At 42.2% G+C, this 26,708-nt stretch overlaps 1 protein-coding gene across 1 annotated transcript in view; it reads right to left on the reverse strand.

The window, feature by feature from the left end:
• The window catches only part of Ccdc6 (coiled-coil domain containing 6), a 112,845-nt gene extending 87,887 nt beyond the window's left edge, over positions 1-24,958 (reverse strand). Inside the window, exon 1 of the mRNA XM_076834542.1 lies at positions 24,516-24,958. Within this exon, the coding sequence (XP_076690657.1) occupies positions 24,516-24,824 (309 nt within the window). The 5' untranslated portion in view covers positions 24,825-24,958. The remainder of the gene's footprint in view (positions 1-24,515) is intronic.
• Between the last annotated feature and the right edge of the window lie 1,750 nt (positions 24,959-26,708).

Below are 26,708 nucleotides of genomic sequence, written 5' to 3' on the forward strand. Positions count from 1 at the left end.
AGCTGCAGTGTGACATGTCCTGTAAGTCTTATGAATAGTTATAAGATGAACTTCAAGGCAGCATATTCAAAAGAAAGTATCAGGGCTTTACACAGGGGAAATTCCACCCACTCCAGGGTCCCAGAAAAGGCAAAATCTGAGACAACTATGACCCTCTTACAGATCATCTGAGAGCCTACTGCAATTTCCAAATTATTTGGAACTAGTTTTTATATACTAATTCATTCTAAAATTCACTGAGGGGTCTTTGCAGAAACATACACAATCTAAAGAGGACAGGAGGCATGGATGGTCAGGAAAGAGGGGGGCAGTCCACTAGCCAAAACCTTACACAGGTGCTCATCAACAGGTCATATGCAATTTGAAAACTTAGATCTGAGTGTCCTAGCAGTTTCTGTTGCCTCAAAAACTGAGGATCTTTACTTGATAGTAAGGCATAAGAAAATAATTTCCTCTCTGTGTACCCATCAAGGAGGGTGGATGGCAACCTCAAAAATATTCTCACTTCCTGGCTTCATCCTGGGAGACACACACTGAATACACAGGAATGAAGTGACCTGATATCCAAGACCTACTTTCAGAAGGTTGAGCAAAAGGCAGAGGGAGAGGGAGACAGAAAAGGTCATTCAGGAGGGCTCTGATATTAAACATTGGTGAATTTAGAAGAAGAGTCTGAGGGTGTTCATTATACTAATATAATTTATAATTGACACAACTTTTTTTTATTTCAGGAGGAAAAAGAGAAAAGGGGTATATTCTAAAATCCAAAACACATTAAGTTACAAGGATTGTGACTCCAAAGGGTCACAACAAGTTAAATAATCAGCTGGGTCGACTGCCCACTGTAGCCTCTCCAGGCTCCCTGTCTGTCTGTACTGTCAATGGCTGCTGAGTCTTGGTCTTGGAGTTAAATACCATCTGTGTTTTAGTAAGAAGCAGACAACCCAGTGGTTACATAAAAGGCAAAACTACAGCAATGAATGAGATGTGATACTGGAAACTTAGGGACAGGGAACCAAAAGGGAAGTAAAATGACAGCATTATTACCTTGTCAAGGATGACAAAGACAAACTACAGTATACCCAAGATGTGCCAGGAGCACTACTCTCATGCACGATACTAGATGCAGGGCCAACGCCTTTCCTGGGAGCCACCACCTTGCTCCCAAGGCTCTGGATTTAGAAATCCAGACTTTGCTTTTTTCAACTCTATCCAATGAAACTCTGTAAACACGGGTTAATGATGGGGGAAAAACCTAATGGATTAGAAAGTTTTATTGCTCAAATTTTAAATCCTATCCAACTGGGCAATAACACAGAAAACTTATATTTTTTGACTGGTTTGATTTACACAAATTGGAGTGAACGCAATTGATCAATTTGGATTTGCTCATCAATTGAGCAAATCTACTTTGCTCTAAAACTCCTTAAAATGTATTTGAGAACAGAGGACTAAGATGCCTATCATGCAAACAGACTATGATCAGGACAGAGCCTGTTTTAAGAAACTCTATGCATACATACCAGATAAAGTCTAATGGGCTGTCATTAGCATTTAAGACCTCCACTTTAACAGAGAACCCAAACTTTGAACAAATTTCCTAACAGTCCCAAGCATTTTACAAAGAACACCATCTTCTTGTGGGACTCTAGGGAATGGTCCATGCTAACAAATGACAGGTCTTTAATGGGACTTCCATAACAGTTTTGAACTCCCAGTATCTATCAATTTTGCAGATTTTTACTGAGGAACATCTGGTAATAAAAGTCGAACTATTTTTGCTCTCTCACTTATTTCCTAGTTTCTTGGGTGGAAGAGAAGTTTTCAGTGCTAAGAAAGTAAACTAAATTCCAGGGAGGAAGTGTAAGCAACATGGAAGTTTTTCCTCAGTACAAGCAATCCTTTCAAAACTCAAAGAATACATTGCATTTCCTCCTACAGGACAAAGAAAAGGCAAAAGAGTGTTTAAAAAAAAAGGGGGGGGGGATTTCAGGTTAAGACAGGAGGGACTATACACAAATAAGTAAATACCACCCAAACATAAATAAGAAAAATTTAAAAGCACATACTTTTTGAATTCCAACCTTAAATTATCCAATAGATAATACAAACCATCACTAAGATTTATGTGCAAACTTTTTTTTTAAGAGGAATGATTTGAAAACAATAAAGGAAGAGTTAAATACAGCGCTTCCGTTGTATGAAATACTTTACAGCAAGTCATTATATTAATATAGTTTATAACTGACACAATTTTTTTATTTCAGGGGGAAAATAGAAAAGTAAACTATATTAGTATAATGACTTGCTGTAAAAAAAAAAAAAAAATAGGGCAGTTCCATGCCCACCATTAGGAATGAACTCATAAGAGAACACTTTGTACAGTGTGCTACCATTTCTGGGCATCTCTTAAAAGGAAAATACAGGCACACTCTGTATTTGCATAAAATTAATCTAGAAAGACACTTAAGAAAATTCAAAAGAAAGCAGAAGTAGTGGTTACTTCTATGGATACAAACCAGGGTCAGGGATGAGAGATTTTCAGCTTTTACTTTAATATAGTCTGAATTCCAATTAAGTTCATTGACACTTAATTTCTTAAGCCTACCTGTCCTAAAATATAAAACTATTTATGTTTTGCAGTTTTAACATGGAATCTGTGCATTATGTATTAATGAAGCATGAGTCTTGTGCTATCACTGCAAAGTGAGTAATAGCAGAGAAAGGTCAGCACTAGGGGTAGAGGTGAACAGTAAATAATAATAAACGATAGGATGGGGATGGCGTACAGCAACAACCCAGGCCACATCCTGGAAAAAATGCCTGTGGGATACTCCTGCTTGTCTTCATCTACATCTTAAACTTGCCAATACACAAAGATCAGCTCTGGACAGGAAATGTGAACTTTTACAAAGTTCCTCAATAAGCAAATTCTGTTCTGACTCCTGATGCCCTCTGCAGAACCAAATCATGCCTTGATAACCCGATTCTTCTCCATTTACCTTCCCAGGTGACTGATCCACGCATGAGAAATTTTTCCTACATCTGACCCCTGCCTAATTAAGACTAATAAGCAACTGTTCCTCCCTGCTTTCCTGAACCTCCTCTCTGACTTCAGCCTCTGGCTGACCTCATTTGCAGTTCCAGCTAATCCACCTTCCCTTCCAGGCTTCCTTTCCAACTCCAATGTAGATAGCCCCTATCCAAAAAGTACTTGTGAGTCTTCTGGCTCCAATAAGGTAAGGTCTAGAGTCTGACTCACTCAAGATGCAAGTTAAAAGGCTCCTCAACACATTAACAAGATGCCAGTAATTTCCACTGAGGACAGGTGAAGGGTCTAACACATAACTATCTAAGAATCTAATAGATGGGAGGAAAAAATGGGGAGCTGTTAGAGGGTTTGTTCTTCTCTTTGTACAAAGTAAACACAAAATGGGCTATTTGCCTTTCAACTTAGGGCATAGAATAAAAGTACAAAACAGGGGGAGGACGAGAGGAATGCATTTTGGAAGAATTTGTAGTCTATCTACAGGCTTTGCATCTTAATTCCTTCTTTAATGCCCAAGCCAAGTCTGAAAGTTTGCTTAACAAGTAGTGGATCTTTTTGCCCCATCTGGGTTTTACAGCATGAAGACTATTGGCAAAAACATGTCTAATGAAAAATTAAACAAGAAGTAATATTTTTGCAGGCTAAATTTATTCAAGTGAAGAAAGTTCTAGATTGGCATACTCCCTGGAAATTTAAAAATAATAATAATTTAAGCAGCACTGCTCCTTAAATTATCAGGTCCGATTCAAACTTTGGGACTGAGTTCTCTCAGATCTGGCCCCATCTACTTCCAGATTCTTCCTCAGGCCGCATCCTATGGCACTCCAAACACACTCAACTTTTAGTTCCTCACACTTGTCATGCTTCTGTCACTTTCAGGACTTTTGAATAGCCTGCCTGTTCCCTTGACCCAGAACATTCTTTACCAGTTCTTTGTGTGATTAACTTTTTGTTTAAATACACACAGATGATGGCAGTCTACGTGTCACTTCAAGGAAGCTCTCCCTGGCTGCCCCAAACTAGTTCAGTTCTGCTGGCCATATCCTCCTCTGAGAAACGCACATCTTTTGAAGCACTTTTCACAATTTTAATTCTGTAACTGTGAAGTCAGTTGTTCGATGTCTGTCTTTCCCGGCTGAAACATCAGCTCTACAAAGAGGGGATCACCCCCAAACCTTACACAGTGTACTTGACCCACAGAAGAGCCTCAGTAATATTTGTGAGATGAACGAAGATTAACCAATAGGGAAGAAATTAAATTTAAGGTGCGCAGCTTTAAACTCACCTTTAAGCAGGGGAAATGGAAAACAGCGCAGAGTAAAATAAAACCACCAGAGAGAGCAGAGCGGGAGCCTGAAACCGACCAGGTAGAGAAGTAATGCCAATTAAACTTGACTCTCTTTAAGAAGCTTCCGGTGGAAGAAAAAGGCTACAGTAATAGTCGGAATTCAAGAACTGATCAACTAGTCACAAGATTTATCCTAATTTAAGACCTTATATGTAATATAAAGTGCTACTATAGAAAAAGATAAGGGCAAGGGGCTGGGGATGTGGCTCAAGCAGTGGCGCGCTCGCCTGGCATGAGTGCGGCCCGGGTTCCATCCTCAGCACCACATACAAAGGAAGACATTGTGTCCACCAAGAACTAAATAAATAAATGTTAAAATTCTCTCTTAAAAAAAAAGAAAAGAAAAAGATAAGGGGAAAAAAGATACCAGGAAAAGTATCTAACGTCAGCTACAAGTACTTTTAGCAATAAAGGAAACGTAGCATCATTATTTCTGATTTCTTCTGAACCTCTCTTAAATGCACTGTATGTCATTCAAACAAAAACAATAGTAATCTGTCCTTTTTCAAAAAAGTAAAGTTTACCATAATATCTTAATAATATTTCCCATAGGTTATATATAACATTAAGAAAGCATAAAAGAAACTCCCTTTTGCAGGGCGGTTGGGGAACAAAACCTAAAAACACCAAAAGTCCAGTCAAAACATAAATGACAAATGGGAAAATTTTTTGCAACTCAAAACTGGAATAAAGGGCACATCACTACAACATACAAAGAGCACTTTCTTAGCAAAAAAAAAAATATAGATAGATAGATAGATAGATATAGATAAGAAAGATCAAGGTTTCAACGGACAAAGAAGAAAGATATGAACAAGGCAATCATAGGAAAAGAAATGTAAACAGTTCCTACAAACACAGAAAAAGGTTTCTCCAATCCCTTGAGAGAAATGTAAATACTATACTACAATGCCATCTTTAATTTACCAGCAAAGTCCAAATTTGAGCAAACCCTCTAATAGCACAGTATGGGGCCACAAGCACCCCTCTCACAACCCACTAATAGAAATGTAAATTAGAAGGTCACCAAGGAAAATGTCTATTCTAAGTACACATAAATAAAGTGGAGACACCAATGTTCAGGAATTTACCCAGAAAGGTATATCATGGAGTAAAGGAATTCCTCCGGAGTCAGTTTGTCTGGGTTTGAATTCTGGCTCTGCCACTCTCTATGGTATGACTTGGGTCAAGTCATTTAACCCTCTCTAAGCCTACTTTTTCTTATCTGTAAAATGGGAATCATACTGGCTTCTTTAGGACTGATAAGAGGATTTAATGATTCGATACTGTATAAGGAAATTAATTAAGAAAGTGGCTAGTACATATGTGCTAGGGACCTATCCCCTCAGATATACTCAACCACATACAAAACGATCCATGCTCACAGTTAGTGCAAGAGTGTGAGGCCAAGCCAGGTGCATTCTCCCACACCTGCAATCCCAGCAGCTCAGGAGGCGGAGGCAGGAGGATCATAAGTTCAAAGCCAGCCTCAGCAACTTAGTCAGACCCTAAACATTTAGCAAGGTCCTATCTCAAAATAATAAATATAAAATGTAATATAAAAATAATAAAACTGGGGATGTGGGTCAATGGTTAAGCATCCCTGGGTTCAATCCCTCCCTGGTGTATACACACACACACACACACACACAAAAGAGTGTGAGGTCAAAGACTGAGAACAAAATATATGCACAATGGTAAGAAAGAATTATACGATAAATTACCATGCAACTGTAAAAAAGGGGAGCAGGAAATACTCAATGTACCAACAAGGGAAAAATCTCCAAAATATAATTAAGTGGGGGGAGGTAGCACAGAACAGTACACACTTTGGAGAATACTATGTGAATTTTTTCCTGTTCAAAAATTTCAATTAAAAAAAAAAAAATGGGGGGCCACAGCTCAGTAGCTCAAGCCCAAAGACTGGGCTTGATCCCCAGCATCACAAAAAAGAATAAAAGATTATTTTTAAAGGGCAGCCTTATTTCAAGCCGCAGGAGCTATTAACACAAATATATGAACTAGAAGTTTCCAAATTTTGTTGTTGAGTCAAAAGCAGTTGTGAGATTGCTTAGAAATTTGGGGATTCATTCCCCTTTGTTTCTAAGTGCTCCTCTATCAGCCCCCTTTTTTCCTTGTCTAACAAGGACCTAGAGAAAGAACCGTGGCCTTGGAGTAGTAGGCCATCTACCTTGAAATCCCACCTGTCATGTTTATCAGCACTGTTCCCTGGCTGATAATTTCCTATCATTTCACCTGAGCCCTAGGGCCTTTGTTTTGACCAAGAGCCTCTTACCACCTATCCCCCCAGACCTGCCATGAGACACAACTGAAATAATTACCACTCTCTAGACACCACCACACTACAGAATTGGGAGCTGGAGATTCTGGGCAAACACTGCTTGTTTTTCACTGCCCCTGAGTCTGCACACACTGTCTACAGCATCCTGTCTTGTGCTATGGCACCTCAGTGGCTTCATACCTAACACCTCACCAGATTTTCTGAAAGCCACTGATGCTAGGTTAAGATTTCCCAGGGCATGATTCCCCCAGGGTGTTCATCAGACATTTCTCAGCTAAAAGCTTTCAGGAGAAACCACATAAGATGTCTCATTTCAGACTTCCTTACAGCAGAGCCACAAATGCTAGGTTTCCTGCTCCGTGCACATAAGGTGGCAACTTGAAATGCATACTGCTATGTGCCATGGGGGCTGGGACACCAGCCTGCATAGCTCAATGAGAGCAGAATCAGCATGATTCTACCAAGAAATTGCTACCAAGAAACAGGGCAGCAGGTAAAAGATCCCAAAGCCTGTTGTCAACAGGTGAAGGGGGAAAATAGAGTTAAGAACCAATAGCCTCGGGGCACAGAGGTAAAGGCTTAAAGCAGAAGGGAAAGACAAGGATAATACATTTGAGCCTAGAAAACCTTGTTTTTTGGACTAGGGATTGAACTCAAGGCCTCATGCAAGCTAGGCAAGCACTCTACCCCTGAGCATCATCCCCAGCCCTTTTAAAATTTTTAGTTGGAGACAGGGTCCCACTAAGCTGCTCAAATTGGCCTCAAACTTGCCATTCTCCTGCCTCAGTTCTGAGGAGCTGGAATTACAAGTGTGCACCAGCACATCCAGATTGCTGGTTATCTCTCAAACACACATTTCCTAGGGGAAATACTGCCAATTTCTTTAGGTATAATAACAGTATAGCAATTATAAAGTCCTTATCAGAGATGCAAACTGACCTATTTACAGGTGAAACTATTTCAAGACTGATCAATTTAATAAGCGGGGAAAACTAATAGTTTGCAGATTCACTCTACTTTTGTGTATGCTTGAAAATCTCCATAGTAAAAGAAAAAAAAATATGCAAAAGCCATTATCATCAGATAAACAAATTTCATAGAAGGACAATGTGAGTAACATATCCTACAAGTCTGATCACACGACCAACATTCAGAGCTGGGAAACAAGGCCTCAAGTCACTCACTTGGGCAGCCATTTCTCCTGCCAGGGCACCAGCATCCTCATCAGAGTTGGGGTATCTATCATTGAACCCAGGAACCATTCGCTCATCACCAATGCAACTGTTCTTGGCCACAAGCTCCTTTTCAGTGTTGCTGGGGCATAACAAGCTGCTCACCACTGGTTAAATGGTACATAATCTGTATAAGCAGCAGCCGGCCTGGAAGATATCCAGGTGCAGAGCTTTCCACTAAGTATTCCCTGTGGAGACAATGCACATCAGCCACAAACGACAGCAAGAATGAGTGAGAAAGCATTCTATCAGAAAGGCTTCTTCAGAAGAAGGGACAGGAAGGTCTCAAGTACCAGTCCAGCCATTGAGAGCTGCAGAGGATGCTCCAGGTGGAGCCTGCTGGTCCACGCTGCTGCCTTTGTCCATGCTGTTGCTTCTCCCTGAACACCTTTTACTCACATCCTCTTGAGGGAATCAAAGTCTACGGGTCCTCCAATGTGTCATGTGTAAGACGTTCAATCACTATCGAGGTCAAACAGTCAATCCATTTTCATTTCTTCCTTTGCCAGTCCTGTCTCTGCCTCCACTGGCTTTCTCCTAGTCTAAAAGGTAGGGGTGACCTCTCTCTGTGATCTACAGCTCCAAGTTCCTAAAGTCTAACCTACAACTGGATTCGGCAATGAGAGGTACCGGCCAGAAACTAGAAGGGAAAATTCAGGTTGTGGCTCTCTCGTCTCCAGCTTGGAAATGCTGCCTGACCCAAGGCCCACTGTGGTTCTAGCTTTCTCTGAATGACGGAAGCTCGTGGTCTCCAATAATACCATCTACCTCATCCTCCACAGGAGATGTGGGAGTAGTATCCTGCTATTGTACCCCAGGGCTATTCACTGCTACATCCTAATGCCCTTCTCAGCAACTCCACCACTGGAATAACCAATCCCCTGGCTACATTCTTATCCCTTGCTCTGGTTTCTTTCTTCCCTGTGAATCTTGAATGATAAAATGACCATCTTCCTTCATCCAGTGTGGCCATGCTTTACCACCAGTCTCCTCAACAGCCTGAGACCCTTCACCACAATCACAAGACCTTCCTGCACTTCAAGACAGGCAGAGCGCACGGGTATTACTAGTACTTGTCTCGCTCCCAAAGGGTATCTCAAGTTTGACACTTAGTAGGTGTCTGAAAACTGTTACATTAAATGAACTCATAGACATTTCATAATCTATAAAAGTTAAAGGTGGACACAAGAAGGGTACAATTTTGAAAATATGTTGAAGGGAGACAAGGATTCTTCTGAGGAGAAAATAACAAGGATTCACCATCCAAAAATTAGGCAGCTACCTGAACTATAGGGCAAAGAAATTGAATTATTAATTTTTTTAAAAAAAAAAAAAAGAAAGAAAGAAAAGTGTTACATTGCTAACTCCTTCAAGGAATTCATGGACCCTCACAGTTGCGAGTGGTCACAGAAAGAGAAGTACAGAACATAGGCTCAGAGCCATGCTGCCCAACCCTGGCCCCACGACCTACCAGCTGAATGACCCTGGCAAATTAACTTCTCTGTACTTCTTGTCTGTAAAGATGCAATAACTGTGCCACACAGTTTTGTTTCAAAGGCTTATAACTCAAGCTTGTGTACTTGACTTCATTAGTCATTATCTGTGGCATATGCCAGGGGTCTCAAAATCGATGGTCATCAGAGCAAAGTAAAAAAGTCTATGGAGCTATGAGGTAGAAGCAGCAGACAGAAGTGAAACCTGCAACAGAGTAGAGTGCCTGCCTTGCCAAGACACAGTGTCTCACAGGTCTTTCAGAACCTGAGAGCCAAGCTGGGCACTGTGGAGCACACCTGTAATCCCAGCGGCTCGGAACACTGGGGCAGGAAGATCGCAAGGTCAAGACCATCCTCAGGAACTTAGCAAGAGCCTGCCTCAAAGAATTAAAGGAACAAGGAATGTGGCTCAATGGTTAAGGGGCCCTTGTTAAATCCCCAGTACCCCAAAAAAGAACAAGAGCCAAACCATTCACCTAGGCTGAACACTGGCACCAGATGCAAACTCCAAATCCTAAGCAAACCTTCTCAGTAAACAGGGAGCAAAATGAGGGCCCAAAAGGATACATGACTGATGCTTGGTCCTGCAGACAGTGATGATGCTAAGAGGCCTAATTTTCCCTGTATCATCACAGGCCTAGGAGGAAAGGAGAAATGAAACAAGGCAGTTGGTAGCATGTGGCCAAGGACAGGGAGAAACCTGAGATCTCCAGTCAAAGACTCTGCAGATAGGGAGATAAGGAAGTTGGCAGTGGAAGGGCAGAAAGAAAAGCAAACTGCGAGCAGCTAAGAGCAGGTAACATCCTGCAAAGACTCAAGAGCCCACTAAGGAGAATGATGCCTTGGAAGATGCCAGCATCCATCCAGGGAGGAAAAGGAAGAAAAAAGGCTAGGAAGCAAATTCATAATCTTAAATAAAGAGGAAAAGGGAAGTTCCATGCTGAACATGTCCTGGGGGCTTTCACTGAGTAATGTCATTTAGCCACAAAACCAGAGAACTTAGATAAAATGATCCCGTTTTATAGAAAAAAGCAAGGTAGCTTAGAGGCCAACTCAGGGGCCCCAGGATCAGCTAAGGAGGAGCAGAACTGTGATACATAGCTCAAGTCTTCCAGGGTTTCAGACTTCTAGAAAAATACTGGATTAAATTTAAAGTTCATATAAATGACAAATAACTGTTAAATATATGTAAATTCCAGGCAATATTTGGGACTTACATATGTTTTAAAAAATGTTTTTATAAAAACTTAGATACAGCTGTGCATTCTGTTTTTATTTGCTAACTATGGCAACTCTATCTGATTTCCAAGTCTTTCCCCATTATACCAAGTTCTCCCCCACCCACCGAAGAACCCTAGGGTGGAAAATGAAGAAAACTGAAGAGAGAGATAATCCACACAGATGGCCTAATAGGAGATGCTAATTGGTAACACATTAAATTAAAAGCAGAAAGCAGTGGAATCTACAGGGGACTTTGATACCTCGAGAAAGAGTACACCATACTTATGGAAAGCAATAAAACCTCCTGGCTTCCATTGTGGGCTAACAAGGGAATCCCAATTCCCTTTCCACATCACCCAGCAGGCACCATTGACCCAGAGCTTCAATGCTCTGGCCAAGTAAAAGCCAACCAAATAAGGGACTACTGTCACTAGTTTCAATCTTCCTTACCTGAAAAAGAGTTCAATGGGAAGGCAATCGAGACAAGTAGTGTGGAAGAGAGGAAGACAGAGACCCAAGGCTCCAGACTTGGCGATAGCCCTGCACTCCTGGCAGATACACAACAGCAAAAGCGGTGAGGGCATGCCTGGGTTCTCCATGGCTAACATCCTGTCCCCGAAGTGCCAGCTGAGTCCTTGAACCAGACAAAGTAGACTCCTTGCCCTCTCTTGCCATTCTCAATGCCTTTACATCAGCCCAATAAAATCAAATTCATGTCTTGGTACAAAGCAATTTCAACCTTAAAAAGTCCCCGGGGCTACCAATACTACTGGCTAGAGCAATCCAGAGGCAACAGAAAGAAAACAAGTCATCTGAGGAGTTCCCTGCAAACAGAGATACCACTGCCTCCCGCAGACGGGGCTCTGGCTCGCAACCTGGCATGTCCTTCCACCCTTTAGGTACTGCAAGCCTGCAAAGTCAGTCAGTTTCAAAGATATTCATGTTTTGGTTTCTGTTCTTTAAACCAACAGCTAAGCAGAAGTTGCACTAGGGCGTTGCCCATCAAAGTCCACCTTCTGGTATCTATACCCTCACAAACAGGGTCAAAAGCCAGATGTCAGAGAAGCTGGCTTCAACAGTCTTCTGTCTACCCACAGTACTAACCCCAGGAAAATGGGGCAAAGGTACATATTGGCTCCTTTTTCAAAAAATGATGCAAAAAGCCCTACAACTGACCTACAAGGAAAAAAATATATATTTTAGGAAGTATGTGCTTCCTATAGTCCTGTTACCTTAACAAGGCCACATGGGCTACTTTAATCCTGACTCACCACACCTTGGGAAATGAGGCACGTTTCCCCAGGCAACCCCAAGTGCCAGAGAAATGCAGACCTTAAGAAGCCAGGCTGTGGCATTCCCCACTCCTAGGTCCACAGGCATCTTAGTGCTGTCTCAACCCTCCTCTCTCAGCTTTCAGGAGATTATTTTTCCACCATCATCGTATAGGATTATCTGGAACAGAGTTAATTTTGAAATGTACTTTGGGCAACAACAGTGTGAAGATGGGTTGGGTACCAATAATCTTTAATATCATTTTCTCCAGGAATAATTCCCAAATCAAGAAAATGCTTTTATGTATACCATCTCATTTGGTGCTCAAAATAGCAGTGTGGTACAAGCACATGTCAACCCCACAGACTGCTATTTTAAACCAAGAGCCCAAAATTCTGATAAAATATTAAGGTGGCTAGAACCTCAGTTGCCTGGAACCTCAAGTTCCATAGGGCTTATACATCATCCACTGTGCCACACTACTATCATACTGTCCCACTGCCCAATGACCAACACTAGGGAAGGGAGAGGGCCACCCAGGACAGACACTAAAAGTAAAAACAGCTTCACAAGGTGCTCATAATCCTGTGCAGTGATTAAAAAAAAAAAAAATCCTACGACTATATGTCACAATATGGATGCTGAATATCAGTAAACGAATAGCAATAAATCGAAGCTGGACACACAAAATACTCTGCACAGTTCCAATTATATAAGTTCAAACACTAACAAAATGTATATATATTGAAAGGAGTTAGAACAGAGTGAATTTTGGGGAAGTACTGAGAACACATAGAAGTCTCAGGAATGCTGTATTCTTAAAAAAATAAAGTAGCATAGTAGTTAGGCAATAGTTAAACCAGGAAATTCATTTTTTTAAATTCACTGCGCACTATGTAATAAATCTGTATGTTCCAAGGTACACACTTATAATCCCAGCAATTCAAGAGGCTGAGGCAGGAGTATTACAAGTTTGATGACAATCTAACCAACTCAGCAAGACCCTATCTTAAAATAAAAAACAAAAAGGGCGAGGAATGTAGCTGAGTGGCAGAGATCCCCTGAGTGCAATCCCCAGTCCTGCAAAAACAAAAATTTAAAAAAAAAAAAAAAAAAAAAGTTTGCAAAGAGTAAATGTAGGCACTCCCAAAATAAATTTCACAGATTTTATTGAACCACTACTATGTTAAGACTGTGGAGAAATACAAATGATCTTTCAAACAGCAGAGACTTTATATACCAGTTTCCACTCAGGTGTGATCAGACTGTCTGTATTCAAGTCTCTGTTGGACCACTTACTGCGATCTTTGAGGTATTGCTGAGACTCCCTGTACCTCATTTCTTCGTCTGTGACAGGGAGCTCACAAAGGATTGTTTAAAGAATTAAATCAGTTCCAAACAAAAAGTTGAGAACTGTACCAAGAAAATGCTTGGAAAGTAAGGTTGCAATATGTAACTATTGTTACCAGGGAATAAGACTGATCATCTTACAGATGAGACATAGTTCAGAAGGAAAACAAATGTCTGAACTCAGCAGCCAGAATAGATTTCTAAATGGCAGAAATGCTCCCACGGGTCCCTGGCCTTCTTCCTCTCCAGCCTTAAGTAAGAAGCCAGAAGCAGAATCCACCCAGATGTGCCCACCTGGACACCACTCTCCTCCCATGCTTCATTTTTCTCTGGACAATTAGGTTCTGCCTGGATGTGGGAAGAATACCTTTTCCAGTCACCATTCACCCTCCCCCACAACTGATCCCCCACCTTCTTCTGGATTAACTTCAATTTATCCTTTAGGTCTTGGCCAAAAAAATAAATTAAATTAAATTAAAGAAAATTCCCTCTTTTCAGAGCAAGCCCTCTGACTATGATCCCACTCCTGGATTGAGTCAAAGCCCTCCACCAATTGACCCAGTACAATCTCATATGGACATAGTACCTGGCATACAGTAGATTCTCACTTTGTTAAAAAATCCACTTTTGCTGTGCTAATTGGACCATTTTTAAGTAGCAGCTATAATCTAAACACAAAGGAAGAAACTGATACCTGACTGGGAAGAGGGGAGGTAAGAGCCACTACAGAGGTAGCAACATACTGGGGTATGTAGGAGAGGGCAGGTGGAAGTAGGAAAACTATAGCCCAAGAGCAGTAGAGACAGAAAGGGGAGCAGATCATCCCTCAAACTGGCTGCTGCTTTTGCAAGATAGGGCGCTGGCTACCCTGGCAATACTCCCTCAGGCCCAGCATCCTGGGGATTTGCTGTGGTAATGGGGTAACCCTGAGTACCCTAACTAAGGAAGAGAACTGTGTAGAAACCACTAGGAGGAAAATGCCTACACCCAGATGAAGAGAAAATAGTCCCTAAGTTATATCCCAACTTCCTCCTACAGGCTGTGCTTCCTTGTCCTTAAGCTCTAGAGCCAGAATTAGGCTCAAATCCCAGCCCCACCTGATAACCTCAGACAAATTATGCAACCTCTCTGAGCTAAATTTGCAAGATTATAGCACTGGATAACAGTAATACTGATCACATAGGATTGTGGTGAGAATTAAAAGCGAAGATGCCTGCAAACCTCTTCCAAAAGTGTGTGCCCCAGAGTGAGCACTGACTAAACATTAGCTGCTACGGCAACACAGAAGATTTGGAAGGGGGACAATGCTGATGATAAAAATTCTTCAAGCTTTTTTGTTCCTCCAAGCTTTGTTAAATTATGGTTAATTCAAAATGCTGTCAATGCTAGGAAAAGTGCTGAACGCCTGGAACACTTTTCAGAAAAAAAAATAAAAAGCAACAGTCATCGATGAGGTGTTAGGACAAAGTCCCTGCTCCTGAAGGACAAGCCCTCACTGTAGGTTATTCCCTCATCCAGTGCTGTCCAAATCTGGGTGATTATGCTCAAAACAAATGAGGGCATCAGGTGCCATGCCTAGGGCTGGGGTACCATCCGTGTTTGTTACATGAGAAGAACTAGATGCTGGACAGCCAATGGGGCAATAAAAACTTAAGCTGGAACAAGATTTATCAACAGCATTTTTACTGAAACACATTAGGTCCCAAATTATAACTTGAATTCCAGGACAATATGAAACAGCTGCTTTTGTAGACCAGAGAAATTTTTTCCTTTAAAAAATAAAAAAATAAAAACAGTAGGCATAGAGGTTACAAGAAGGGGAAATGGGGAGTGACTGTTTAATGGGTAGAGTTTCTGTCTAGAAATGATTTTTAAAAATTCAGAAATGGGCAATGGTTATAAAGCCTTGCATGTACTTAATATCACGGAATAGCACACCTTAAAAATGGCTAAAAAGTGTTTTGTTCAGCTTTTTCACTGCTGTAACCAAAGGACCTGACAGGGACAATTAGAGGAGGAAGTTTATTTGGGGGCTCACGGTTTCAGAGGTTTTAGTCCACCCACAGATGGCCAACTCCATTCCTTGGGGCCTGAGATATGGCAGAACATCATAGAAGAGTGTGGCAGAGAAAGTGACTCAAGATATCACACCAGGAAGCAGAGAGAGAGATTCTCCTCACCAAGGACAAAATATAAACCCCAAAGGCACGCCCCAAATGATCCACTGCCTTCAGCTACACCCTACCTGCCTACAATTACCACCAAGTTAATCCCTCTCAGGGGATTAATGCACTGATTAGGTTAAGACTCTCATAACCCAATCATTTCACCTCTGAACTTTTCTTGCACTGTCTCATACATGAGCTTTTAGCTAAATCTTAAATAGCTAAACCTTAGCAAAAAGATATATTATTTGTTATATGTTTTACTACAACAAAAAATTTGCAAGGAAAAACAGATCACCAGCCCTCTTTAGGTACCCCAGGTTATCTCCAGAATAAACACCATGCATTCAAGGTTCACAAAGACACTGCTCCTTACCAGGTGGTGAGGGACCCCGAAAAAGTCCAACTGTCTACTTTATGGAGTATATAATTAAAACTGTATTCTTTGGGGTAACAAAGATATTTAAATGATTTAGCCTTTATCCCCCTTCCCTCAAAGTTTACTTTCTCTATAATCTGGAGTCTCTAAATGAAGTAGGCATACAATGTTTTGACTCAGCAAATATGTGTTTGGATAAATTAAGGCCTGTCAAGTGAAGAACCCTTCTCTCCTTCTCCTCCCATCAAAAAAAAAAAAAAAAAAAAAAAAAAAACTCTAAACAGAATGAAAATATTACCATGTGACTTAGTTTATCAGGACTATTGAAAAAATCACCACTGATGTGAAAATAATTTCATAAATTGAAGAATTATCTATATTAAACACAAAGTGTAATTATTCCTTCAATCCATTCCTTTTAGCTACTCTAATACAATCTCACAAGGCAGACAAAAGGTTCAAACTGTTCCCTTCTGAAAGCAACACATGAAGTGTTTCATCCAGGTAACTAAATTTCTAAGAACTTTCTTTAGTTCGCCCATAACCCATGCTGTTCATTCTTTCATTTCCTCTTTCCTTCTATGGAAAAATTTTTTGAATGATGACCTATGTCTGGCTTATCATCCCACCTCTGCTCCCCGGCAGAGCAGCCTCAATTGATCCTCAGTACCCGGAGATGCCCTGGTGGGTATTAAGCAGATCACTCTGGACACACACCTGGCACCCGCTGAGGCTGGATTGATCTGGAACAGATGCATGGAAGATTAACCTATCAATCAGCACTGCTTTTTTAACAAGTTGGAATTCAAAACTGCCCATAAAATAGTTCTCTCTAATTTTGCCATAAGAAGTCTTTGCTTTCAGTTTCAGATTAAAAACGTAGGAAATTGGATCCCTCCAACAATATTCCATGGAAGATACATGGGTGGGCCCCAGAGTATAACAGGAATAGAGGGAATAAACACCTAGATAATTTCAGTTTAACTGACAGATGCAAATTATAAAATTACAACATCAATGGCATTTCTTTTCAATCATTACCACATAAAAGCAAAAATTAAAAGCAAACAAAGAGCCTCCCTATACCACCTCAGCCTAAACTGAGCAACAACAGCTCTCCCCATCACTGCCTTACAAAACAAACAACAAGCTAATTAAACTGTGTGTGAATCTGACATATTATTTTCCTTAAAGGTATTCAGAGATGGATAAACCTCATTTTGGAGGGCAAAAAGTTAGAACTGCCCTTCCTCACAATCCCTGCAGGAGATGGTCTTAACTGCCTTTCTTGTTGGCATAGGTCTGTTGATTATCCACTTTCCTGGATGGAGAGAAAAGGACTGTTGGACACTAAATGGCCTGTAAACCTGACAAGGGCCAAGCTGAATGAAAGTCAGGTGTGATCCTTGCAGGCTGCCGGAGGAGCCCTGACCTTCCCTTGGCTGTTTCTGAGCATCTGGCACACAGTAGGTCATGCATAAGCACTTGAAAGCTGAATACTGCCTATTTAAGGTTTTTATTTATTATATATCATTTTCTGCCTTTACCAAAGAAGCAAAGATGTAGGGAGTGGGGGGAATCACAGAAAATTTCCCAGAATTAAATAAACTAGTATCAACATGAATTTCAAAAACTAAATTGTACTCCACACATCAGATCTTGAGACAAAAGGAGAATTAATTCTTAACCATCAATCGCACTGTTAACCCCCCCCCCCGACTTTTTTATGCATTCTAAAAGAGAACTTAAACAAAATGATGTTTGCAAATTTACTGGTATGAGGGTTGATATAAACTTCACAACTGTGGATCTGACAGCCATAAAAGATAAGAAAAATTGACATTGACAGTCTTGGGGAAGTAGGAAGAGTGTGCAAGTTAACACTACTCCAAGATCCTGATGATTAGAAATATTTTCCAGAGCATTAGTTTCTCTGTCAAGAAAATTGCAACCACCAACAAGCAGGAACATACTGAACCTGTAAGCATTACTTTGCTAGCTTTGACAATAATTCAATATGTCTAAAAGCAACCACACTGTGATTGAAAACAAAAAGCAACACCTACCCACAGAGGAAAAAATTACACAGAGGGCACAAGAAAGATTACTGTTACTCCTTGCTCAGCCTTGCTGCAGTTTAAAAGGAAGGATTAGCATTTCTAGGGGTAAACTCAATTATCTCTGCAAGTCGAGATTTAAGGAGGGGGGGATGACCCACAGAGAACATAAATACACAGTTGTATCAACACCCCACCTCCACTCTGCAAGTCACATGTGGACATCTACAAGAGCTCAGGTCTCTGGATCCTGTTTTCAGAAACTTCCCCAACCAGAGATTCAGGTCACCTTGTACTTGCAATGATGCATCTGCCTATGCTGGTCCACAGTTGTTTCCCAAGGGTGGCTATGAAACATTTCAACATAAAAAAAAAAAGTCATAGGAAACTCCTGGAATGATCTATACATCATCAAAATCAAGGCAGCAAATCTGAACATGAACACTTCCAACAGAGGCTACTTTTTTTCCCTAAGGCTTTTTGTCACAAAGCCTTGGGAGGGTGAACCTGAAGACACTTTGTCCCCTCTTTGAGATGAAATGTAACAGGAATATCCAGGTATACGCTACAAGGTAGCCCACAATATGGCCTACAAAATCACCCATGGCTAGAGGGCAAGGGCTGAGGACACACACTAATTGCAGTAGTTCCCAACATATACAGTGTATCCATTCATCCATCCAGTATTTACCCATCAATAGTAAACATGGTATTTATTGTTAAGGCAAGAGAGTGGCTTCATGAACACAAGGTACAAGTGAGAGTATTAGCATACTCACCCCAAGAGAAAGAAGAAAAAAATAAATAAATCACACACACCCCAATGCCTTTGGAACCAACTCAACAACAACCCTCGAGTATCTCCCACCTGCTAGGTACTAAGGAATTTGATGAGGGAAGCAAATTCTATCCCCAAAGCAACTTCCACATCTACTGATGAAGATCTGCTTGGTAGTGGGTAAATGACAAGTTCTATGGACCTGCCTTAGAAGGCACATAAGCTCCAGTGTGGCTGACAAAATGGTAGTGCCAGGGCAACTGTGTAGGAGAGGCAGCACAATCTATCTGAATGTACAAGATACAGGAAAGGGAGGAGTAGGCAAGAGCATTTTTAAGGGCAGGAGTACATCCCTAAAGAGTCAGGGAAACAATGAAATTCTGGGAACTAGTAGTTTAAACACGTGAGAGCTTTGAGATGACTTGTGGGCTAAATGCATGGGAAAGATGTGGCTGTGAAGCAAACAGCAAGCAGGGGTTAATCATGCAGAGCCTGGTAAAGCACCAAGAAATTTACCCAATTCTAGTGGGCAATGGGGAGCTATTCAAAGTTTTTAAGCTTCAGATGTTTTGCTTCCGATCAGTCTCCCTGGTTTTGAACAACACTCCCCACAAACCAGATACTGTGAGTCTGCCAACTATTTCCCATTTCCAGCAAATAAACAAGAGGAGCACCATAAAAGCTCATCATAACCTCCTTAAGGCTTTAGGGTTTTTTACGTTTTTAAATTAAGTTCAACGAGATTACGGGAAATACAGAAGATGCCTACAAATGTGAGAAACTGTAGACAAAACACATAAGAATAGCCTCTTTAACATGACTTGTGCACAGCAGACCTGTGAGGTCATATTTCCCTCAAAGTTGTGTCTAAAGTTGGGTGTGTTTCCATAAGAATCTAAGAGATTTTTTTTTCTTCTATGAAGGAAAAAAAAGACACCACGCCTCTGTATATAAGAGCAATGTCAATCGAATGGCTTCCAAGAGTCTGCCAAAATGAAGACTTAAAAATGGAAAATAACACATTAGGCTTCCAGAGTAAATAATCTAAAATGCACACTAACTATAGGATGCCATTTACTGATTAAAGAAACCATTTCACTATTGATGTTTAAAATGGGTTTTCTACTCATGACATATCAACATGTTTTTCTACTATCACTTCAAAACAGTTGCATTTCTATATTTCCCCAAACTCTTATAATGAAGAATTTTATAATCAGAAAGACACCCAAACACTAGCAATTTATTATAGGCCTTTATTTCCAAAACCAACACAGGCTGAAGGTCTGAACCTGCCTGGAAAAGGTACCCACTCTGGGGAACCAGTTGAACCCTGCTCACACACCTAGAATAGCAGCAGCTAGCTGAGAACTCTGCAGCCTTTCAATTATTGCTCACAGAATTACTGCCCACCACTGTATTTGCTCACCTTCCCAGAGATCATCACCACCACAACCACCCTTTTTTTGGGGGGTGGGGTGGGGGGGTACTAGGAATTGAACCCAGGGGTGCTTTACCACTGAGCTACAGCCCCAGCCCTTTCTATTTTTTTGAGACAGGATCTCACCAAGTTGCTGAAGCTGATTTTGAACTTGCATCTTCCTGCCTCAGCCTCCAAGGACTCTGGAACTACAAGCAAGCATGCATCACCCCACCCAGCCCTTGACTGCATTATTTGCAGTGAATCAGGTATCCAAGATAATATTCTCATCCACAGGATATGCCAGACAGATCTGGCCTAACACATTAAAGCTACTCAAAAGGGTGACTAAGCATTTGTTTTCTGTTTATTTCTGCCACTCTTATTAAAAAATATATATAATCTATAATCAGTAGCCTGGTTTCACTGCTGATTTAATGGGTAAAATTGGATAATCACTCAAAACAATCTATTCTACCTCTAAGCGTTCCCCCAAAATGCACTAGAGGCAAGCAAGCTCTAACTTCCAGATGCACCAGGCACTTATAGTCATGGATAAAAGGCTTTTTACAGTTGATTCTTCCCCACCATGTTTACCTCTTTGATACAGATGCTAAGAACATAAATCCATAAAACCAGTCCTTTATAAAATGGGAAGCTCCATCAGAATAAGCACTTATGTACCAGAAGAGAGAGACAGACCATTGGTTAGAGATTCTTTTAGTCTTTGGACTTGGCTGAGAAAAAGTAGAAATATAGAAATACTACTACATACCCATTACAGAATGGCCAAAATCCAAAATACTGACATCACCCAATGTTGGTGAGGAAATAAAAGCAATTCTCATTCACTGCCACTGGGAATGCAAAATGGTTTAGCCAGTACAGAAGACAGTTTGGCGATTTCTTACAAAACTGAACATACTCTTATCATACACCAATGCTCCTACATGTTTATCCAAATAAGCTGAAATCTTTTGTTCAAACAAAAATGTGCAGTTGAATATCTACAACAGTTTTATTCATAACTGCCAAAACTGACAGGCATCTATAATCCTACTGAGGAGGCTAAAGCAGGACAGTGGGTTTGAGGTTAGCCTAAGCAACTCAGCAAGACCTCACCTCAAAATATATATATGTAATATATTTTATATTTATAACATATACATAATATATGTTACATATATATTGTCATAACTTGAAAGCGACCAAGATGTCCTTCAGTAGATTGAATGTAACCATTTGTTATCCATCTAACAATGAAATGTTATTTAGCACTAAAAAATAATTAAGACATGGGGGGAACAGTGGAATCTAAAATACATATTATTAAATCAAAGCCGCCAATCTGAAAAGGCTGCGTATTACATGATCCCAACTCTATGATGTACTACGAAAGGCAAAACTTCGGAGAGAGCAGAAAGATCAGTGGTTGCCAGGGGAGGAAGGAATGAATAGGCAGAGTACAGAAGATTAGTAGGGCAGTGAAACTATTCTGTGTGGTACTATAATGGCGGATACATGTCATTATACATTTGTTCAACCCCACAAAATAGACAATTCCAACAGTCAAACCAAAATGTGAACCACAGAGTTTGGATGATAATGATATATCAATGTAGGATCACGAATTTTAATAAATGCACCACTCTGGTGCAGGATGCTGATGGTAAGGAGGCTATGCCTGTGTGGGGGCCAGGAGTATGTGGGAAATCTCTGTAGCTTATGCTCAATTTTACTGTGACCCTAAACTTGCTCTTAAAAAAAAAAGTCTATTTTAAAAAGTAGAGGAGGTATCTCTCTCTTCTCCGGAGTGTGGTGAAAGGCAATATGCCTTCCTGAACATGCTCAAGGAAAAGGAAAGATAGCTATAATCACCTTTAGAGCTCATCATTCTGAAAGTTAATATCATAATTAGAGGAACTAATAAGAGCCAGGAAGACCAGTAATAGGATTATGGTACCACCTTCCCCTCAATTAACTAAAATAGTGAAAACAGCAAGGCCTGTACTTCACTGAAAATCTAGGCCTTGTCACAAACTTCCCAGGCAGCTACTAGCAAGGGCAATGCTTAAGTCAGACGTGTCATGAATTGTACAGCTTAACCTTGCCATAAACTATGGCACAGTGTTGTTCAGTGGGTCCTCATAATCTAGGACCCATTTCAGAGAGTCATAAATATATCCTCCAAAATTCCTAACTGAGCAGTGGAACCCACTCCAACACAACTGGGATTCTAGGTGGGTTAACAAAACCCTCCAAAATTTGATGGCATCTCTTTTCTACATTTGTCATTTAGCTCCTTAGGAGTTACTCCAAATACTAGGGAACCAGGTAAACCACAAGTAATTTTATCTCCCTCAACATATTAGAGATTAAAGAAGAAGTGAGAAGTTTCTGGTACTTACAGACTGTCATGTGGAACACTTTACAAACTTTACTCAGTAACGCCACAGAACACTTCAAGTATCTTTGGTTGGATGTCAGTTTTAGTTGAGGTTAAGTGCTAAGAAATAAAGCCACCATCTTACACATTCTTCCCACCAAGTATTCAGAAGGCCTCTGATCTTACATACCAGGAATGAACATGTTTGTCCCTGCAAAGCCAACATGTTTGTGTACTATGTACAGACCTACTTATAACATGGTCAAAGTATCAAACAGATAACCCTTTCATAGTCTCTCCAACCCCCAATCCTTCCCTCCCAAACAAACAAAACACCCTGAGCTGCTCAGTGTATGCAAGAGGCTAAAGATTCTTTCCCATGTTAAGTTTACTACTCTCCATGGTTTACAATCTCCCAGAGACTAACATTCTCATTTACTCACTCAAACCTTAAATAAATGGCCTTCACCAAGATCCCACTCTTCTCAAACCCCACTCAGCAGTCACTCTTGGCCAAGAAAGCTGGAGGCTTGGAAGTGGCTGTCTCTGCAAATTCCTCCCCCTTCCTACCAAAAGGGCACTTCAAGAACTTTACAGTCTGGAGATGCATGAATGTTGATCCAATTTCATTCACCAGGACTGGATTTGAGCACGCAAAGTATCTTTCTATAATCAATTGCTATTTAGGTTGCCAATCACACTGAAATTCTGGTGGAAACCTGCTATCTACACAAATCAAGAATGCCATCTAGTTTTCTATGAGCCAGCATTGGGGAAACACACACACATACACACACACACACACACACACACTTCTCCACAGAAGACGCCTTCCTGGCAAAGGGGCATCCTAAATTTGTCCCATTTCATTTCCAGGGTGTGATGGGATTTTTGACCCATCCCCAAATTCATCTCTCTCTCTCTCTCTCTCAATCTGAGGATTCAATCTAATCAGCCACTGTACAGCAGCTCTGGCAATTTATCCCCTTAATTTCTTGACATTTTCTTCTCTGCTCTTGGCTGGGAAACTGTTTTGATCCGAACAGGGTTGTCTGTGCGGGGATTCTGCATGTTAATGATGTGGAGCTGGCAGGGATGTTGGGTGAGAGCACACAGTGTACTTTTTCTAGTTATGTTTCGCCTCATCGCCCCTATAGGGGCCTTTCTAAACGCCTACCACATCAGAACAGAGACCTACAGACCTAACGTTACCCTCTTCTGGGGGTTTTCAGGTGTCAGATAGAAACGGAACAGACGACCTGTTCTCCTGTCAAATATCTGGTCTCAGAAACAAGATACTCCTAGCCACTCCACCACCACTGAAGAAAACATACCTACATCTTGCTCACAGTGGCTACCCTTCACCTTGGTTTCAGCCTCAACCCAATCCCAGCCAGTGAGATGCTGCTCTCTCCTGGCTATATACTGCCCATTCCCCAACCCAAGGGAAGGGCTTCCAACCGAGGTGGGAGCAGTAGCTCTGGCACCCGCCCTTCCCTCTCAGTCCTGGCCAGAAAACTCCACTTCCCGGATTCCCGGCCACTCTCTCCCGCCCCCTCCCCGGGCGATCCAGCTAGCGCGGTCCTGATGCCAGCTGGGTGCCCAGCCCAGCTGCGCACCGCCCCCCACAACAAGCCAAGCCCCTAGAACAGAGCTCAGCTTCCTCCCTCTCCCGCAACTCGGGTTCCCCACATTATGGACTCACCGCTCAGGCACAAGAAGACTGAAAAAGTCCCACCCCGCCCCCAGCCCAGCCACGCCACCAGGATTCAGCCCTGCCCCGAAGGGGCCTCCTCCCAGGGGCGAAAAGGGACATGGGTGGTTGCTCCATTAGTCTTCTCCCGCACCCCACGAGTGTCCTGGTCCCCCGAGGAGGACAGATCCATGGGGTCCCAAAGGGTGACCTCCCTCTGCCCCGGAGACCGGTAGGTCCCCGCGGGCAATGTGCTCGCCGCGGGTCCCTTGGAATCTGGGGGAGCCCGAAGGCTGCCCAGGTCTGGGTGCAGTCCCTCCCGAGGGCGGGCGGAGGTCGGCGATGCGGCGCGCCCCCGGGGAGCACTCACGATGGTCACGCTGGCTTTGCGCAGGTCGCGGTTCTCCTCCTGCAGCGCCTTGCACTTCAGTTTGTAGGTCTCCAGCTCGATCTTCAGCACCTTGTTCTCCTGCTGCAGCGAGGCCAGGCGGTTGGTGAGCTCTTCCAGGCGGAACGGCGAGATGACAATGCCCCCCGACTTCCCACCGCTGCCGCCTCCCCCGCCGCCACCACCGCCGCCGCCGCCCGAGGTCGACGAGCAGGACGACTGCATGGCGGCCAAGCTGCTGCTGTTGCCCCCCGCCCCGTCCGTGTCGCTCTCGCTGGCGCTGTCCGCCATGGCCGCCGCGAGCTGGGGAAAGGAGGTGGAGGAGGAGCAGGGAGGCGGCGGCGGCGAAGGCTGGGCTGCGAATGAGTGGGCGCCGGGCAAGCACAGGGGAGCGCCGAGCTGGGCGCCTGGCACCAGGGCGCAGACTCCGAGCGGCGGCGAGAGAAAGAGAGGGAGCTTCCCGCTGCCAAGGGACCTCCTCTGCCAGAGAACAGAGACCCCGCCCGGGCTCGGGCAGTATTGCACTAGGGCTCGCTCCAGCCCGGCCTGGCGCGCTCGCAAGGCCGCCCTGCAAAGCTTGCCAAAAGCTCGGAGACCCGCCCGCCGCCGCCTGGCGACAGCCGCGGTTTGGAAACGCGCGGGCAATGCGGGTGCGGGAGAACTAGGCCTGCCCCGCACCGCCAGCTAGCCGGCCGCACGTGTTCCGAGAGTGGGCCTCCGAGCCCCCTACCCCAAGCCCACAGCTGCCCAGCCTCTTCCGGGCTCGCGCCCTCTCCGGGATCAAAAAAAAAAAAAAAAAGGCTCCACCAACCCCACAGGTGCTGGGGACACGTGGAAAGGTTAACCTGGCTCCCGCATCCAGCCCCCACCGTATGGTGGCCCCATCTTCCGCCGACTGTGTGCGCGCGTGTCTCCCTCTGTCTGTTTCACCCATACACGCAGTTTTATCTTAACAGTGTCTCAAGTGCTCGACTGTGAAGCTTTGGATAGAGCTAAGAGAACAGAAAGTTCCCCTGCAATGGGCCGAGTAGGGTGAAATAACAGCAGCCACAGGTTAATCTTGTTATGAAAAGAATTTGCAGAAGAGACACACCGCCCTTCAGTAATGTCATAAAAGCACACTGTGCTCAATTGTTTAAACAAGTTACAACTTCTTTTATTCCCCGTTTCTCTTTGCATTTTGCAAACATTTCCAGTACATCTCACGCAATAGGATTAAGACACTAACATTTGTCAAAGAAAAGAGAAACATTTTGTGGAAGGTTTGAAACACATCTCAAGTGCCAATTTTCCAAAGTAGCTGCAGACATAACATTATGCTATACAACCAGTCATGATTAAGTGAGAGAACAACATAACTATTACCCTTCTTTGCTATCATCTTGCTCACTCCTAGAAAACTTCAGTAAATAAAAATAAAACAGATTAATTACTATAATGTGGTCTAATTCAGAGTTCCAGCATTAAAAAAGCCTAAGAAATTCAAAACAAAATACTCTTACCCCCCTTCCCACTCCACAACAAAGGTTTGCAGGAAATTGGCCCAGCAGGTGAGATGATTCTAAACACTTAACTCTGTTAACACAAAACAGCTTTAACTTATGTATAAAAATTAGAAAGTGAAACCAACCAGGCTAGTTTTATTATCCAAGTTTAGTCAATGAAAGAACAAACACATGGAAACAGAAAATAGGAAGAAAAAAAAGTGTAAAAAGTTTTCTATTGTTTTGAACTGTTGCAAAGGTTTTTAAAATGTTAGTAAAAATAAAGAGATGATGTTCGTGATTTTTTTTATTCCCACTCCCCCATTATCATTAAACCTAAATTTGATCTAATGATTAAACTACTATTCGATGGCTAATATAAACTGGTACCCCAGAATAAAGTAACACACCAAGCGTTCTAAATGGCATCATCTTATCAAAATGGCTGCTTCTAGCAAACAGCTCAAAAACGCCAGCTGCAGTTAAATCCTAAACTTCTCCCATGTATTTTTTTAGTTGAGTACAAGAGGACCTCTGAATTCAGTCACTGTTGTTTTAGCAGGGAATAAAAACAAATGAAAAAGCATTTAGTTTTGCTCTTCCAAAACATAGAGCCAATCAAAAAAAAAAAAAAATGTTCCAAGTGATTCAGTTTGATTTTTACTGAAACTTCTTTTTCTCCCTGACTTTT

The sequence above is a fragment of the Callospermophilus lateralis genome, chromosome 15 (assembly GCF_048772815.1).
Source record: "Callospermophilus lateralis isolate mCalLat2 chromosome 15, mCalLat2.hap1, whole genome shotgun sequence".
NCBI classification, from domain to species: Eukaryota; Metazoa; Chordata; class Mammalia; order Rodentia; family Sciuridae; genus Callospermophilus; species Callospermophilus lateralis.